At 47.9% G+C, this 18,510-nt stretch overlaps 2 protein-coding genes across 8 annotated transcripts in view; both read right to left on the reverse strand.

The window, feature by feature from the left end:
• Window positions 1–916, reverse strand: part of DHDDS (dehydrodolichyl diphosphate synthase subunit) — a 38,192-nt gene extending 37,276 nt beyond the window's left edge. For 3 of the 5 annotated variants that reach the window (XM_055574049.1, XM_055574048.1, XM_055574047.1), the window contains exons 1-2: window positions 763–916; window positions 116–231 (exon numbers count right to left, since the gene is read on the reverse strand). In XM_055574049.1, the coding sequence (XP_055430024.1) occupies window positions 116–178 (63 nt within the window). In that variant the 5' untranslated portion in view covers window positions 179–231; window positions 763–916. The remainder of the gene's footprint in view (window positions 1–115; window positions 232–762) is intronic. The other 2 variants (XM_055574046.1, XM_055574045.1) reach the window with 1 other exon arrangement.
• A 1,813-nt stretch (window positions 917–2,729) lies between these two features.
• Window positions 2,730–18,510, reverse strand: LIN28A (lin-28 homolog A). 3 transcript variants are annotated; one of them, XM_055574051.1, is made up of 4 exons: window positions 17,548–18,510; window positions 15,992–16,176; window positions 6,332–6,516; window positions 2,730–5,608 (listed from the first exon to the last, which is right to left on the reverse strand). In XM_055574051.1, the coding sequence occupies exons 1-4, from the start codon at window positions 17,657–17,659 to the stop codon at window positions 5,392–5,394; spliced, it is 699 nt and encodes a 232-aa protein (XP_055430026.1). In that variant the 5' UTR covers window positions 17,660–18,510; the 3' UTR covers window positions 2,730–5,391. The 3 variants fall into 3 exon arrangements, with proteins under 3 accessions (XP_055430026.1, XP_055430027.1, XP_055430025.1); XM_055574052.1 differs by lacking the exon at window positions 17,548–18,510 and adding an exon at window positions 16,645–16,823; XM_055574050.1 differs by lacking the exons at window positions 15,992–16,176; window positions 17,548–18,510 and adding an exon at window positions 15,490–15,975.

The raw sequence follows: 18,510 nt of genomic DNA on the forward strand, positions 1-18,510 counted from the left end.
TAAATTCTATTACAAATCCATAAACGTCAGGGGTTACTCAATTTTAATAACAGGTTTTGATATAAGTTTACCCAACAAACCAAAAGGCCAGCTGGTGCTGTGGGCCACTGCTCACCTTTATGATATTGGCACAGAACCGCTCCCAAAATGACAGCTCTCCTTCTTTGACCCATGACATAGTTCTTGCCCCGGAGAAGCAGCACAGGACGATTAGACACCAACAAGGTAACTCTGTATAAACAAGAAAGAGAACCATAAGCCACCACGCCGGCAAACAACTACGTTTGACTTGCAGGGATGCACCAAAAATGGTAGAGAGCAGCCAGCATTAGAACCCAAAGGCACTGGCCTAAGCCTCTAGTCTTTCTCCACCCAGACTTATAAGACAACAGGACTGTGAGGGCAGAGGCCTTTTCTAGGCTCCACGGGCTTGGTGGAGCTTGCTGCTATATTCCCTTCTCCCTCAGTGTCTGCACCGCCTTTTTCTGAACATCTATTGAAAACGTCTGCTTCCTGTCACATCGTAACGCCTACATCCTGATCCTTCCCCCTTCTTCCTTTTCCATCCTCCCCCATGCAGCTTCTGACTTTTGGTGCCCCAGGTCGACAACCCTTTCAGCTACTGCACCCGTTACCTCCTATCCTAGAGATTTCCCAATTATTTACTCTCTGTCACTTCCACTGTTCCTTTTGCCTGTCCCACAGCTGCCTCTTGCCCAGTCAATCTCTCTCCTCCAGTCCACCCCACCCTGAATCCAGCACCTTGACAAGCTCCACCAGCGCCTTCCAACTGCTCCAGTGGACCGACACTTCCTCACGACGTGGCGCTGGAAGAACACGTCATCGTTGGGCGCTGGGACACGCCTCTCCCGTCACCTAAGGGGCGGAGCCCTAGCCTGCGCTTGCGCGGCTGGAGGAGGAGGAGCGACGAGGCCCTCGTTCCCGGCCGTTCGAGCGCCTGGGGGTTGGGTGGGGTGAAGCGAATGCGAGAGCCAGGCTTTTGGGACGCGGTGAGGCGGGCGACTCGGCTTCGGGCCAAGTGTCAGGGACCTTGCTGGGGAAGAAGGGGTCCAGACCACCTGGGAGAGCCGCTAAGTCTGTAGACCATCCGGTTACAGGACAGGAATTAGGAGTCAGGGGAGCCTCATCTCAGAAATGCCGGGACTTCTCAGCCGCTAGCAGCAGAGTTAGGACTGCTGAGATAAAGGGGTAAGGCAGCGTTCTGCTAACTGTAAGGCTGCAGAATTGGCTTTAGAGCTGATACAAGTCTTACAAAGCCTGTGTTTACACCGTTTTGTCTTATTTAGTGGATTTAATCGTTTGCGAAGTTCCTGGCTCTTGTTAGTCTCACAAGACACTTAACCTCAATCCATTTTGTGCTGACTTAAGGCACACACATTTTAGGGTTTGCATTTGCAGGACCTACCCAAGGAACTCAAAAAAAGGATTAAGGGCAGAAAGAACTCTGCTTAAGAATGGCTTCTAAACTATAAGGCCATCAACTAACCCTGACAGAAAAATCGGGGGTATTCTTTCTGTACCAAACCTTTAACGAAAAGGGCTGCAGGAATTCAAGTTACTAACTCACAAAAGGAATTGGGAGTTTGGTTTTCTCAAAGGGCAGAAAACAAAAACTACCATTTTCAAAGAACCTTCCTGTTTCTAACTTTCGATTCCAGTGTCATCAAAGAAATAAGAGATACTGCAGTCATAACTCCCAATTCATTACTTTGTCTTCCACTCTTTATGATAAAAGGGTTATTTTTGAGTGAAATGATCAAAGCCCTCTAGAGATGAGTAACCCATCCATGAAATTTCTTTTCCATCCTTCCTGCTTGGCATCTAGGTTGCCTGTCTGATTACTTCAATTTTGCAGGAAAACCATTTACTGAAATCCAGTAGTTTGCTGCTTTTAACATCTTCCAGGACCGGCTTTGACTTTTGGTAGAAGTCCCTGGAGTGTTTAGTTGCTCCGTTGTGTCTGACCCTGCAGCCCCATGGACTGTAGCTCGCCAGGATCCTCTGTCCAATAGATTTCCCAGGCAATACTGGAGTGAGTTGCCATTTCCTTCTCTAGGGGATCTTCTTGACCCATGGATCAAACCATCATCTCCTGCACTGCATAATTGTTTACCAGTGAGCCACCAGGGAAACTTCTTACCCTTGTTTTTGTTAATGGTTTTTTGCACTTTGTGTGATAGTTGGTATGCTTCCAATCAAATAAACTCTTTTTATGGGGGAAGCTAGATGTTAAGAAATAGAAGGCTAGCGAACTTGTTAACATGTGTTTGTAACTAGTCAGTGTTATCTCCTCTGGCCTCACTTTCCCCAGGTTCCAGTATTTCCCTCCCTGGGTTGCTACAGGGGGTTAATTAATTAAGATTTGTAAAGGGCTTTGAGGAGCAAGGGACAAAGTATTATTAGGGTCTCATGCCCCAAGCCATGGCCCCATCCTTTCATCCCAGCCAGTGGCACAGGCAACCCCATTCTTATGCATGCCAAGCCCTTAATCCCCTTTGAATGTGGCAGCTTCCAAGGAAAGGACAAGAGGCCCTAACTAGAAACAAAAATCCACTGTAATGAGGTGCTAAAAAGACTGAACTTTCAAGATTCACTCCTAAGAAAATGGCTGAACCAAAAACTTAATGATTCTTCTCATGACTTCTGAGTCCCAATCCAAGAAGGTGGAAATAACAGTCAGAGGAAGGCGCCTTAAATATCAACCAAGATGACAGTTTCAGTACCAATAAGTTTTTATTCATTGTATATTCCCAAGGAAAACAAAGGAAAGGGAAAAGGGTCAGCGTGTGTGTTACAAAATGATAGCAAATGGGAAAGGAAGTACCTGGCACAGCAAAATCAGCCATCAAATAAACACTGCCCAGATGGGGTCGCCAAAGCCCAAGGGGCTATGTCTCCTGCAGTTCAGGAATGAGAAGGGATGAGGAAAAGAACAGATGGGTACATGCTTTTCTACCCTCCCTCCCTCCCTCCCCATATTCAAGATTTCATACAAAGCTTTGGTTTCTAGCAGTAAACATGGAGTTACATTCGTCCGTCTGCTATTAAACAATCTTGTGGCTACTTTGACATAAGTTTCTTGCACCTGCATAAAAGTTCCTGAGTGACTTGGATATACATTCATCTTTCCTTTCGTGGTCTCACAGCCCCACTTTCTACATGGAAGGCCCCCTTCATTGCTCCTCTCTACCCTTGGAGTTGGTCTTAATCCAACCAAATACATCAGTCCGTTTAGCATGAATCACATCAAGGAATGGACAGGACTCGAAATTGGGAACAAGGGATGGAGCAATCTTAGCTTTTTCAGGATTTTTGCACAAATCACTTAATCACAGATACCCCACAAATTAAATGTATAGGTATATGGTCTATTTCGGCGGGGCACAAAGGTGGAAAGAAGAGGGGGTAGGAATCTAATTTTCAGGACAGATCTTGTTTGAAATAGGAAATAGAGGAAGGGGAACACAAAAGAAAGTGTAGTTCAAGGACCCCCCCCAACTTCAAGAGGGGCCCCCAAGCTTATGTTTCAGATCTCTTTGCCTGGTGCAGAACATTTTGTCAAAGATGCTTTGGCTATTTTTCTCAATATAAAAAGAAGTTTGTAAACAATAAAACCCCAAAAGAACATGGAGAAGACCAACACATTATATTTACACAAACTAGGCCACCTAGCAATCACCAAATCAGCTACTTGTGAAGCCCTACAAAGCCCAGACAGATATAATAACTAGAGGGGGCAGCAGCTGGGGGAGACAGGATCAGACACACGTCACCCAATGCGTTCTATTGCATTTGCCCCGTGACAACATTGAGGTAGGTCTGCAGTGATCTCACAGCTTGTAAACGAACCCGCCGCCCCCACCGCCCTTTCTCCTGTAGCTGCCATGATACTAATCACTGCTGCAGCAGAGTAGGACCCTGGCTCTGGGAACCACAAAGAAGCCATTGCTGATGGTCTCTCCAGAAGCCAAGAAGGAAAAGCCCAGAATCGTTAAAGATCTTGTCCTTGCTTCACATATCCATCCCTGGGCAGCTCAAGATGGGTACAGAGGCGTTGTTCTTAAAAACCTCTCCTTACCAACTTCCATTTTTTATAAAAACACACACACCCTGTTGTGCATGGTCAGCCTAGCCCAGTCAGGTGAAGGATGGATCTGGTATATAAAGCGAGTAATGTGCCCTAGGATTATAGATCTGGAACAGGAATCCTTTGTCACACATACAGACGACCTTTGCTAATCTGGGCTTCCCCTCTCTGCACTTCTTACCTGGCCCAGCCTCTCCTAACCTCTCTGCACCACGTTTTCCTGTTCAGACCAATTTCCAATCTTTCAGTAGGAAGGAGACCAAGTCATGGGGCAACCCAGTTAAAACCTAGTCTCTCATGAAACGCTGAAGATGGAGGGGTTTCAAGAGGACACTATGGCAGAAGAGCCAGCTGTCATTGGCAAAAATGAGGTAGTTCAATAGGCTATACACTCCAAATAGTTGTTCTCTCTGATGATACAGCAACAAAAAGCATTCCTGCTGTGCAGACCCGGAGCTGCTGCTGACTTATCCCTGAGATTGCTCACGTACCTGAGAACACAGTGCAGGAATGAGGGCCTTAGATTAAAATACACAAAAATACAAAACCAGAATATTTATATTACGAAAAAAAAAAAAAGTTAAAATGCACAAGATACGTCATTCGCACACGAGTGCAGTAGGCATCCTGGAGAAAGTGGGACCCAAGGTACAGTCACCCAAGGCAGCAAATAAATAAAATTGAGTTGGCCCAGAATGGGGTGAGAGTGAGCTTAGAAGCAGCAAGTCTGCAGCTGTCCCCTCAATCACCCCTTTACCTGTCATCATAACCCATTACTTGGGACAGTTCTTAGCATTCTGTCCCAAGAGGGGGTTATGAGGAGAGAAGACGAGGAAAACCCTGCCGCCCCCCTGAGATGTTTCCTCCCATGGAATGTAGTGGCTTGTTGGTTGGGTCCATCAACCTGTTCTCTTCTTAATCTTTACACTCTGATATGGGAAATATTATTCCACACTCTTCTTTAAGAGTAAAACAACTTCCCTACCCAGGCCACTTTCAAAAGCTGGAGATTCTGGGGGTGGAGACTCAGATAAAGCATGCAGGGAGGGTTAACCCTCAAAGCCCTCATATGCATTTGGAAAGAGCTAATTGGAGTTTCTTTGCCTCACCCCTTCTTCCCACCAAGAGGGAAGAGGGGGTGATGCCTTGGACTCCAGCCTCAGATATATGGCAGTGCCAGCTGCCCCCTACCCACCCTGTCCCCACTTTCTCCACTCTGCCGATTGATGCCTGCTCCTCAAAGCTTTCTGATCACAAAAGGATAGCCCCCACCCACTGTGGCTTCAATTCTGGGCCTCTGGGAGCATGGCAGAGCTATGGATCTCTTCTTCCTCTTCCCGAAAGTAGGCTGGCTTTCCCTGGGAGCTGGGAGCTTGCTGGGCCTTCAGTGGGCACGAGGCTACCATATGGTTGATGCTCTGGCAGAAATGGCACTTCTTGGGCTGCGGTGGCAGTTTGCATTCCTTGGCATGATGGTCTAGACCTCCACAGTTGTAGCACCTAGCATCAAGCAAGATAGTAAAGTTGAGAGGAAGGTGTGAGAAGAGACCACAGTGTTTCCTGAGTGACGACCCCTGGGCTCTGGTTTTAGTTGTAACTTTGGACCCACTTCCCTTCCTGGAGACCAATTTCCCCACTTACAAAGGGTATATGACTAGATATTTCTGAGTCTTTTCCAGGCCTGTAATATCTAGATGGCAGCTCGAGATTCATGACAAATTGAAAATACCAAGAATGGAAATCCTGGACCTCAACTGAGAGCTACCATACCCTTAAAATCAGTACTTCTCATTCATTAAAATAGAGAAGAAATTAAAGGACCAGAATCTGTTTGCACACAGAACTAACATGAAAGAAACCAGTCATTTGGAGATGAGGTGAAGAAGCAACAGCTACAGATGTCCTGTCTTGGCCTCACCACATACACTTTCACATCCATGGTCTCCTTTAGTTCTAAAGTAGCATGTGAGGTTAGTATCACAATCCCCATTTAGCAATCAAAGCTAGAGCTCCCAGAACCTAATTACTTATCAAGTAGAAAAGTAGGTCATGAAGTACCCTCCATACATACCACCCTCTCTTTGCCTCCCACATCCAGATGTTGCCAGGGGCCACAGGCTTCACTTTATCTTTGGCATCTGGTCCAACCAAGAAAGGGAGAGCAAGAATGGAAGAGTGCTCATCATCCCTACCAACCCACAGAAGCTGCCTTCCAGTCCATACCTGTCTCCCTTTGATCTACGTTTCTGCATATTCTTCCCTTTGGGCCGCCTTTCACTCCCAATACAGAACACCCCCCCAGGGCCGGTGACTCGGATAGATTCCAGGCCCTTGGCGGACTTCTTAAAGGTGAACTCCACGGCCTCCCCCTCCTTCAGGCTCCGGAAGCCCTCCATGTGCAGCTTACTCTGGGGGAGAGAAGCATGGTAGATTTTAATGTTAGTCTTCATTATTACACCCCAAACACCAAAACCTGCATACACATGTTCCTCTAAGGTTGGAAGAGTAAGGGTGTAACATTTCCATTTTATTGGTAAAGCCACTGTGATTGGAAGGGTCACCACCATTTAGAACAAGAAATCTACGTTACATAAGGAACAATCACTATGTAAACAGATGCCATAGCATTTTCTGCAGCTATTCTCATTGAAGGTTCTCAGTAAAATAAACAGCAGAAAAAAATTGTTAAACATAGCATTTATAGGAAATCAACCAATGTAAAATTGTAAAATATAAAGTAACAGGCCTATACACGTAAAACATGTCAGTCATGAAAGACAAACCCCTACGAAGTAAAGACACTGAGTGCCACACATGATTCTGATCGGCTCTTAGAACAGGAGAAAATATTAGAAGAACTGACAAAATTTGCACATGGAATGTAGGCAAATGTGTTAAGTTCCCTAATTTTGATCATTGTACTGAAGTTACCTAAGAGAATAGCCATATTTTAGGGAAAAAAACAAAAAAACATGCTGAAATATTGTAAAGATAAAATGCTTGAAATCTGTACAAGAAAAAAAAGAAAATAAAGCAAATAGTACAAAATGTTAACAATTGATGTATCTGGGTAAAGGTTATATGGGAGTTTTTCATACTATTCTTGCAACCTTTCCCCAATTTTGAAATTACATCAAAACAATGTTACTGAAAGTTGAAGGGAAAAGACAGAATGACCCAAGCAGACAGATCCGTGAATTAGAAGAGAAAATCTACTGGAAGATCCAAGAATAAGTGCAGAAATCAGCAGGTGAGGAAAATAATTCCATAAATAGTACTATTGAGAAACCAGTTATCCACTAGAAAATGAAGCCAGAAATATATACTTTGCACCATATGTATGCAAAATTTTTGGAAGAATTATATATCTAAATTGATAAAACTATAAAAAGTTACTATGAATCAATATGAAAGACTCACAGAACAGAATAATTTACAGGAGGACCTAGCATGATACATATATTCAATATCTCACTGGTTCAAAAAAAAAAACCAAAAACGGGAAACAAAAATACCATTAAAGCCATTCAAAAGAATGTAATGTAAAGTCCTTGCTTTGTTCACTGCTGCATTTTGACACCTAAATAATGCCTAGCACATTTTGGATGAATTAATGAACAAGGAGGTAGGCTTTAATTATGTAACTTGGGAAGAGAATCAAATTTTTAAAGGAAGAAAAAGACTTCAAATACCATGTGGAATGATCTCACTGAAACACTGCTTGTTTGAACCAAAATTTAAAAGGAAAAAAGGAGTTATTCAAACAGTTGAGTGGCAACACCAGGGTCAAAAGAACCCAGAGTTCTGGAATGGATAGCCCATTTCACTTTGCCATTTTCTGCATCAATAACACATTAGTGGAATGACAGCCTCTCCCAGACCCTGTACAAAACAGACTTCATTCTAGATATCTTCCAAAATATCCAAAGAACATGTCAAATATGTCAACAAGCTGTAGTCCTTGTTGAAAATGTGGTTCAGAAGCAAAAGGGATCACCATGTACCTAGTCCTGGCTTGAGGCCTTTTATGGTGTTGCTGGCGGGGGTGGGGCAAGGTGGCTATTTCAAACTGGGACTTAGATGAAACATGCTCTTTTGCCAGATGAGATCCCAATTCCTCAGTCACATTTTTCTTTTAATTTAGATGGTATTGCTTAAGACAAAACTTCCATTGAGATAATTAAGAGCCTAGGCTCAGGTGTCAGATACATCCTGGTTCATGAAATACTGATTCCACCAATTTCTGGCATTGTGTTTGATCTTGGTGAGTTACGCACCTCTGGGTCTCGGATCTTTCAGACAATGGGATAACAGTAGCTATTTACCTAAAGTTTTAATGAAGATTAGGCAGGCAGGACATATGCTCAATAAATATCAATGAATGAAATATTCCAAAGGTTTGGGATCCTCTCCCTTCTTATTCACATAGAACAGCCAGGGTTGTGATGACTCACTCCCTTCCCTCAATCTGAATGTGGAGCGTTAAAGCAGAACATTAAAACATTTCAGAAAGGTGAAAATTCTTTCCTCCTCCCAGTTGCATAACCACCGCCCTGAATTTGATGTTAAATCTGACGTGTCTCTCTCTTATTGAGCTAGGACAAGCCAGTGAGTCAGGAGACGCTGGAGGATCCAGACCAAGAGCATTCTTGACCCAGGTAAACTCAGCTTCTCCCGTTTGCCTAGTGGGCTCTTAGGGTGGAACACTCCCAGTTCTGTCTGTGATCAGCAGATAGCTAAGTGATTAAGAGCAAAGGTTTAGAGTCCTACAGCCTATCCCTGCTTTCTGTGTTAGCCTACAAAATGGAGTAAATACTAATTTTATGGTGGTGCTGTGAGGTTTTATGCATGAAAAGTAGTTAACACATTGCCTGCCACATATAAATCCCAAGTGGCAATTATCACCAACCTTTTCAAACGGGATGAGGGCAGGGTAACGGTGAGAAAGAAGTGTCAAAAGACCCAGCATTTTAACCCTAGTTTTTATCACTAACTAGCAGGGGAAACAGAAAAATATCCCTTCTCTGAGCTCCAGTTTACTGAGCACCGCAATCTTCTGCATCTACACCTTTCAAGGCTTACTGTGAGAATCAGAGGATAATATAAATGGGGACATTTGAAATCGACTAGTCCTTTTAGTTCACCTACTCTATCACTGGAGGATTTGAGGTCAGCTTAAGACCATCTTTTCCTTTGAAAAGATAAAGGGGAAAAAAACAATCCCTGTGGGCACCTCACCATAATCAGCCAAGATTTAGACTGGTGGTCTCCAGGGGTGGCTCCTTGGCCCCCCCACCCCACCCCTTTCTAAAACACATAGTTTGAATTCCTCTCTTATCAGATAGGTAATCAGCGTGCAGCCCCACTGAGCCTGCCTCACAGGGTCTGCATCAGAAAGGAGCCTGAAATTCTTGCTACCACCCCCCACCCCACCAACCACACACAAAGCAGGGCCTGGGCCCCGCCCCGCTCTCCATCCCCTCCAAAAAAGAAAAGACCTGGGGGGGAGGGGCAAGGCCTGAGCTCCCCCAATAGAGCCCTGCTTCGGGAAACAAAGAGTTGACACTGGTTGGTTCTGGTGGTCAGATTCCTGGAGTTCCAGAGGATGCAGATTCCCCCTTGACCCCCCCATCACACATTTACCACATTCACCAGTTCCTTCCTTCCTCTCCATGTAGGGGGTTATGGTCACGGTGAGAGCAATGGACACAGACACCTTTCTTCCCTAGTCAAGCTTGCTGGCCAGCCAAAGCCACCACCAGCAGCCATCTTTCCTTCTGACCTACCCTCCCACCCTTCCAGGGCCTCCAGTCAAACCTTTTTTTTTTTTTTTTTTTTTACTGAGGGACCCAATTAGGGTTCTTTATTCAGATAAATTATATTATAGGTGGGAGGGCTGCCGCCGTCCCATCTTCCTTTTCCCCTCGTCTGTGCAAGGTAGGAGTGTGGGTAGCCTGCAGTGGGGGAGAGGGGAAGATGGTATTTAATCAGACAGAAAACAGTTATAGGAGGCATTTTTTTTTTTTTGGATGGCGGGGAAGGATGGGCCAGCTACAGTACTAAGGCCTTCTGCACCCCCAGTACCTCACCGCTGCCTTTGTAAGTCATAGAAGGGACCTTAGGGGTCACTCAGGGAATGTGGAGTAAAAAACTCACAGCAAGCCGAGTTTCCCTCAGCTTGCTCTGTGAAATTTGGATAAATAAGCTCTGGTTCTATAATTATCTGTAATTGATCAAAGCTTGGGTTTATGGTTTTTCTGCAATATCCAGTGCCATTCTGGCTCAAGACTACCTAGAGTATGGCTATACCCTCAATTCTAGGTGCTTAGCAGTGCACAACATTTGCAGAAAAAAATCTAAGTTCTCTACTGTCCAAAATGACTAATATGTACTGATGCTTACTATAGGCTAAGTAGTTTTAAGCATGTCACATGCTATAACACAGGTGACCTTCACACCAAGCTTTTTATCATGCCCCCTGCTGAATTCATGGAGGCAGAGGGGTTAAGCACCCTGCCCAAACTTATAGTGTGAAAGCCCTGAGCTGACTTTGTATCTAGTGCTCTGCAATATAATGCAAGGCGCATAGACATTTTAAAACCTTCTAAGAGCCACGCTGAAAAAGTAAAAAGCAATTTAATTTTAATGAGTTAGTCCTGAGGTGTCCTCACAGTTCAACCCAAGCCTCATTCCTAAAGGCAGCGTTTGGTAGGAGGTAGGAAACCAATGGGTTCTATCAGAAGCAGTTTATTTTGTCAGGGAGAATGGGGAAAGAGATCTACCCAGAACCAAAGGCTGCCAGCATACACCCCTCACATCCCTTTGGCTCTGACGCAGCCAGGACCACCTGTTCCTGCCTGGAGTTCTCCACCAGATGGTGCTGCTCATCAGCCTGTCTGCACCCAGGTATCCGGAGGGAGACTGGAGGAGGAGGAAGGAGCCGCAGTGTTCTCAACTCTGGACCTAAGAATTCACCTAGCGTGATCTTCCCAGCTCTTTGGGATGGGCATCTTCTCTGTGATCCTGAGGAAGATGGAGTTACAGGGGGACTGAACTCTGATGAGGATCCAACACAGGGTAGGTCCTGATAAAGATGGGGCTGTTCCCTCCCCACCACCCCCACTCACTCACTCAAGAAGTGAAGAAAAGATCCTGGAGTTTTGAACCAGAAGCCCAGTTGTTCTTCTGCTCTGTTGAGAAAAGCCATTTATTCTCTTTACTGGTCTGAACTAAAGAACTCCAAGCTGAGTCTGTACTAATTGCATACTATCCTGGAAAGTTTTCTTCTCCTCCCTCACCTCCTTTGACCTTCCAGATTTAACACTGATAGCAGTTGCTATGCTTGCCTGCAGGAAGGGAGGGGTGATGTGCCTCAGGCTGTTTCTCAAACAAACAAAAAAACCCCACCAGGTAATTGCCATAGGCTGGAGAGTATGATAGTTTTGATAGATGGATTAGGAATGTTCCAGCAACAACCTTGCCCTGGAGAAAAATCAATGAAAATCACTTACATGGCAAGTAGTGCCACTAACCACAAGCTTTGCTCACAGCCTTTACTTGGAACACTTCTAGAAAGTATGTCTCTTCACTAACAGAAGGACTCAAGATCTCATAATGTTCAAATTAACTCACATGCTTTTCTACCAACTTCCTGAAAAAAATCCACTCATTTAAAAAATCCTTTCTAGAGGAGTGAACGACCATGACTGTAGTCCGCCAGGCTCCTCTGTCCATGGGGATCCTCCAGACAAGAATACTGGAGTGGGTTGCCATTTCCTTCTCCAGGAGATCTTCCTGTCCTGGGGATCAAACTTGTGTCTCCCGCATTGCAGGCAGACTCTTTATCCTCTAAGCCACCAGGGAAGATGCTCTGGAGGAGTGGAAGGAAAACAAAACTTTCCTTTCCTGATGGTCCAGTGCTTAAGACTCCTCACTTCTACTCTAAGGAATTCGGATTCGATCCCTGGTCAGGGAACTAAGATCTCTCATGCTTCATGGCCTAATTAATTAATTAAAAATAAAATAATAACCTTTTAAAAATTCCCTATTAAGATGGAAAAGAAACTAATGAATTACCCTTCAACCCATGGCTTCCATATCCTCTCTGGAGCTGTGATCAGCTAGAGTGGATCAGCTGTGATCCACTATCACTCCACAAATTTTCATGGTGTTTTTACTGAGTGCCAAGCCCTCTTCAGGCCCTGGTCTGGAAAGACAGCAACTATCAGTTCACATTCCCTCTCTATCTCCAAGCTTTTGGTCTGGAGGAAGACCTGCTGACAAGGACCCCCAACTGTGAGTGCATTCTTGATTTTTCAGGAGCCCCTTCGTTCCTCATACTCCTATCTTCAGCTCACCAAGTGCATCCTAGAAAACTAACCAGACTACTAGTCCTTCTTTTCAAAGTGTTCAGCTTAGAGGAAGAGTTAAGACAAGTACATTAATACCTAAACATAAGGAGGGTGATCAGAGGCACTAGTAAGGTTATAAACCAGGTAGGAAAGATCCCTTTACATTCTCCCTGCCCCCAAACCCGAGTCTTAATCTAGACCGGACTGGAGTTGCTCTCACCACCCCCATTCATCCTTTTCAGAGAAAGCAGGCCACGTGGCTTCAGCAGTTTCTTGGTACTGGAAAATTTCTTCTCTTAACCCAAACTTGGTGCCTCAGTTAAATTTGGACTCTTTTGCCTCCAAGCATTCTAATACAGCATTTTAGCCAGAAAGCTATTTTAAACAGATTTGAGTTCCAAAGAGCTGTGGGAAAAAACAGGGGACCTTTTCCTGATTTTCAACTTTTGCACATCTGGGGGGGTTGGGAGTTGGAAGCACAGGAAACAGGAGGTTTCTGTTAAAATGGCCAAAACTTTTTAAATGGCCATGGAGAGTTGAGATTTCTTAGTCCTTCTCAGGCAACCAGGAGACAGCAGTTAGCTCTTTCTTGTTCCACCTTTTGATGTATTAACTGTTTCTCAACTGGGGGTAAGTTTGCCTCCCGGGGGGAGGGGGGGCTTTTGGCAATGTCTGGAGACAGTTTTGGTTGTCACAACTGAGGGATGCCCAGAATGAGAAGTTATCCTGCTTGAAATATGTCAGTAGCGCAGAGAGTGAGAAACCTGGATTTAAGGGCGAGCTAGCTGCCATTATGATGATTCTTAAATTCCCCCCAAATTCGGGGACAGCAAGAGAGTTCTAGCCTAAAACCTGTGGCTGAGTTCTGTACCAGGGTTGGTACAGAAGTCTTCTCGGTTTAGGGGTTTTATTTACTCATTTTTTTTTTAAGTCTAACGGTAGGTTTTCTTTCCCACATATCCACCCCTATTGGGCACTGAGGCACAGGGAGCATGTGACTAGTGTGTTGGGAACCAAATAGGCCCAACCTTGGAAATGTCTAATTGTGTCCCCCACCCCGTTTCCTTAGGAAAGGGGCTCCCTGATCCCCTCCCCCAGCAGATGTTATCTTAGGACAGTTATCCTGCTCACCACCCACACCACCAGTTCCAAGGTACCCACCACCAGCAGCCAAAGGGGAAGTTTCTCTGTTAAAGAGAAATGTCTTACTTTCTCTCCATTTTGGGAACACTCTCCTTCCCTGGGAAAATTTCTAAGGATTGATCTGCATCCACCTAATTCCTCTACATTAGATCCTCAGGGAGATAATTCAGATTTCTCAAGTGCAGGACTGGAATCACTAGTTTAAGTGTTATGGTAGGGTCTCAGGATCAACCTAAGCCCCAGGAGTGTGAAGACAGAGCTACCAGGTATAAAGTTCAGGGAATTTCCACCGTTGTCCTCTGTGGCTGTTAGCAGGGGGTGTTAGGGAAACAAATTCTTGATTCCTTATCCCAGCTCAACTCCTCCTGATAACTTACTCAACTGTGAAATGTCCCTGGACAGTCCAAGACCCCAAGTCCAGGTTATCTCCCAGCAAACCCATCTGAAACAGCATGGTGTGGGCTCCACTCCCCAAATCTGAATCTAGTCCCCATTTCATTTTATGCCATCCCATATTTCCCAACTGCTTTTGATCCTAAAGGTTAAGTGGGCTGAGGGACAGATCCATTTGCTCAGGAAAACCTTCTTTGGGAGTTGGATATCACCAAAGAACCTCAGAGGGACTACCTTCCCCTCGATCTTTCCCTATGTGGCAGCCTTTGGAAGGCAGGCAAGAAAATGTTGGGTCTGACTCTTTCATTCCAAGCTTTCCAAAGTTGGGGAAGGTGTCCAGTTGTCTCCAGACAGGGAGAGATTTTAATCTCTTTGTGATCAGATAAATGGGGAGCTGGCCACCCTGCTGAGGAGGGCCATTCAAAGCTGGTTCCTGTAATAAAGTGATTTAATAGATCTAAAGAGGCCAATTCCCTTCTTTCTCCCACAATTACTTCCTGTGGGTTATCATTCACATATGTAAATGAGACAGGGAGGGGGGCTAGCCACCAGCCAGAATTTGTTGTACGAAGGGAAGAGAGTAAAGCTGGGGGTGGAAGAAGCAGGGGAAGCCAGGGGGCAGCCAAGCATTCTGCAGCCGACCCTTCTGGCAGATGTTCTAGGAGCCCGGTAACCCCAGTGTTAACTGGTGGATCCCCATCTCCCTGCGTCCTCTCTCTCCCTTGTTTCCCCATTCCGCGTCCTCATTGAGGGCCATGTGGGGACTTCCCCGCTGTTTCCCTCCAAACAGTCTACCCAGCATCTCCCCTCTCCACCCCTCCCCCTCCAGAATACCATCCCTCAGGCTCCAACCCTTAATCCCCACATCCTCCTTTCCCCTCCCCCACTGCTCCTAAAGCCAGCCTCCCCAAAGTAACCCCTCCATGCCCGGCCTGGGTGTCAACCTCCTGGGTCTGGGATTAGCAATTTCTTCTCAGGTCCAGCCCCAAACCTCCAAAGATGGAGGGAACACAAGCAACAACTTCCTTTACATAGTGGTTACGTGAGGCTTCCTAGGTACTCAGGAAGGGGTGGCCAGGGAGGAGGGAAGACGAAGTCTCTGATTCCTTGTTTGAGGCTGGGAATGTTAGGACGGCAATCAATGGCTGTCTGGGGCCATAAATGCCAAGCTGAGGAGAATAGGTCCTGAGGCTAGTCTCTCTCCACCCCCTGCCCTGCGACACTGAATTTCACCCCCCACCCCCCGCCTCTGTGATGCCTTGCTTTAACTGAGAACTTGGGGTTGCGACCTAACTCCCTCCCAGGCTGGCTCAGGAGTCGAAGGCCGGGCTCTTTGCTTTTTCTTTCCTAATAGGAAATAGACAGTAAGAGCCCCGCTAGTGATCCATATGCCTGAGACTGTGCTCTTGAGGAACTTCCAAGCCCCCCAAATAGATCCTTCAAGGATCTGCCAAACGCATCCAGAACCCCAGGGCTTGAGTTTTGGGTGACCACCTGGGTGAGAGGGCCCGGCAGACTTCTCGGCTTTCCGCCGTTGGGTCCCGAAGCAGTTTCCCTCCCTTCCTCCAGGCCGGGAGCTCCATTCACAAGATACAGAAACGCGCGGGCGCTCAGGGCTCTGCTCTGACCGGGCATGTGCTTCCCTGGCCGGCCTGCTCGCCCTCCCCCCACTGGCAAGCACAATACAACCTTAGTTCTGCCACATGGAATCACCTCCCTGCCCCCTGCCCCCTGCCCAGGGGAAAGAGGTAACAGACACGTGGTAAACCAGAGGGGTTCCCGGAAGGGGGTGGGGGTGTTAATCATCGGCTCTTCCCCCGCTCTCGTCCCGTTGGAGTTAATAGGGACTCAGAACTGGGGTGCCTCGGCAAAGACGGGAACGCACAATGAGGGCCCTGGATCTCCCCTCAATCCAACAGCCAAGTCCGTCCGCCCACCCTCGGATACGCGCGCCAACATCCCGCTCCTGCTGCAAAGTTACCAGAATCGCTCTCACCTGGTGCACAAAGACATCCACCGGGGGGTCGAGCGCGACCCCTGCGCGGGCGGTCATGGACAGGAAGCCGAACCCCATGCGCACGTTGAACCACTTACAGATGCCGGCACCGTGCAGCAGCTGCGGCTCCTCCGCCGCGCGGGCCGCGTCCTCCGGCGCCTCCTCCGGCGCCTTAGCGCAGCCACCTGGAGATTGGGAAGGCGCTCAGCTGGGGGGCCACGGAATTGAAGGACCCCCATCAGAGAGCCGGCAAGGAGACCCGAGGGTCCAGCCCGAGGCTGGACAACCAGGAGGCTGCAGCTACTGAGCAGCCGGCGAGAAAATACCTGTCCCGGCCGCCTCCCGCGCTCCCCCAGCTTAAACTGAGGCCAGAGGTTTAAAAGAAAGTTTTGCTTTTCTTCCCACAACACGTTGCCCGGGGACATGCGGCCAGACAGGCCCCTCCTCTTCTCTCCCCCCGCCCCCGAACCTTCAGCTTGCTCGCCACTGGGACACCAGGGTTCCTGGCTCCAGAGATGGCCCCCTAGAAGCAGGAGGCCGCACAGACTTGGAGTCCTTGGGCTAGCCTGGGGGACACTTCCCCACCTCTCTTTCATGTGGCTTCGGGGTGCCCCTGCCGCCTAAGGTGTCCCTAGTAAGTCCCGAGGTCGAACCTGCGAACTGCTGGTTTGACACAGAGCCCATGGTAGTCGGCTGAGCCCGCGGCCCCGGGCCCCTGCTTGGGCGGCTGCTGGCCCCAGAGAAGTCCGGAGGCAAAGGGGTGGCTCGGGGAAGAGGCAGCTACATCTTCCCCAGCACAATAGCGGTGGGAGGGCCCACGGCTTTTCAAAGGCTCCCAAATTCTAAAAGACAATGACCCAACCCCCCGCGGGCAGCCCCCCTCTCCTCCCTTCCCCTCCCCTCCCTCGCCTTTCCCCTCCCTTTCCCTCCAGCTCCAGCTCTGGCCCTCCCCCACCACGGCGGTCTCTGACACCTCTGGGGTGTCCCTTCTCAGAACCTAGAGGTTTGACACCCCCTCCCACAGACACCACATCTGGAGATTGGGGCCGTCAACCCTACAAGTCTTGAGTACCCGGGAATTTGGGATCCTGCACTTTAAGGACTCGGCGGGGGTCCCCAAAGCAGCATACAGGTGGGGGGCATGTGGCGGGGGGGGGGGTGCAGTTTTAAAGCCACGTAACTGCTCTCTCTCTCTCACACACACACACACACACACACACTTATACACCACCCCCACCCCCCGTGCAGATAATTATACATTCCAGAGAGTTGGGGGGGGAGGGAGGTGTGAGCCTGGCAGCGCTGGCCAATCAGAGACACAAACCACCTGTCAAGGGAGAAATGGATGAGCCCTCCCCCTCCCCCAGCCTTGGAGCGCCCCTCCCCCTCCCTTCCCCTTCAGGCCTCCGAGCTGACCCGGCAGCTCGGCGCTGACCCGCTCTCACCCCCCACCCCCGTGTGCTTAGATAGACCTGGAGTTCAGGGCACTGGGAAGCCTGGGATGGGGAAGCAGGGGGGAGGTGGCAGGCCCAGTGGGGCCGATCTCCACTCCTGACCTAGGCGCGGCCTCTCTAAGTCTGTCTCTGAATGTCTCTGAGTTTCCCACCGAGTTTCTCTGGATCTCTCAAAGCGCTCCCAATTGATTCCGTGTAAAGAATTCTTCCTCATTTCCTTCCAAATCTAAAATCTGACCCACGTGGAGTTTCCCTAGAGAACAGAAGGAACCCAAAGAGGCTTGAGGTGTGTTCCTCTCTCCACCAGCTGACCTCATCCTGCCCCCATGGCCATCCCATCCTCATCCGTGGTTGGGATCCAGACACTTTTGGGTTCCCAGGCGCTCCTCGCTTCAGAGTCCTGCCCTAAGTGCGCTCCCTTCCTCACAGTGAGGTTGGTGGGGGAACTGGAGTAGGGACTTTACTCTCTTGAAGAGTTAGCCTCCCCTGGTAGGAGATAAAGAGGATTGGCCAGGGGGGTGGCTAGTGCCCCGGTCGGAGATGGACAATGGCCCGGGGCTCAGTGCACGGCCCTGGCCCTGCCCCTTCACTTCCGGTGCTCAGTTCAAACTGGACAATGCCAGCTCCGGCCAGTTCCCCTCCCCCACTGCTACAACCCATTTAAAGGGACAGAGCCTGCTTTCGGGGGCATCCGCTCACTGGGAATTCAGTCGTCTCCACTAAGTGTGCAGAACCTCTCGTGCTCCTGCGCCCGCCCGCGCGCGTGTGTGTGTGTGTGCGCGCGCGTGTATGAAATTGAGAAATAGAGAACAGGGATGAGTGGGGGTAGGAAAGGGGAAGATGAAGGGGAGAGCAAGGGGCTGTTGAGAGATTATTTCTCTCTTCTATCAAGAGTGCTCTCCAAGGGACTAAAACTTCAGCGTAAGAAATAGGGGATAGGAGGTTGGGATAAAAAAGACAACTGTGGCCCTCAGCCTAAAAAAATACAAATTATTAAGAAATATCACTAACAATGTGACAGTCCCAACTGAGGACTCTAATTAGATCTTCCCAGAGTCGTGCAAG

The sequence above is a fragment of the Bubalus kerabau genome, chromosome 3, assembly GCF_029407905.1.
Source record: "Bubalus kerabau isolate K-KA32 ecotype Philippines breed swamp buffalo chromosome 3, PCC_UOA_SB_1v2, whole genome shotgun sequence".
Lineage (NCBI taxonomy): Eukaryota > Metazoa > Chordata > Mammalia > Artiodactyla > Bovidae > Bubalus > Bubalus kerabau.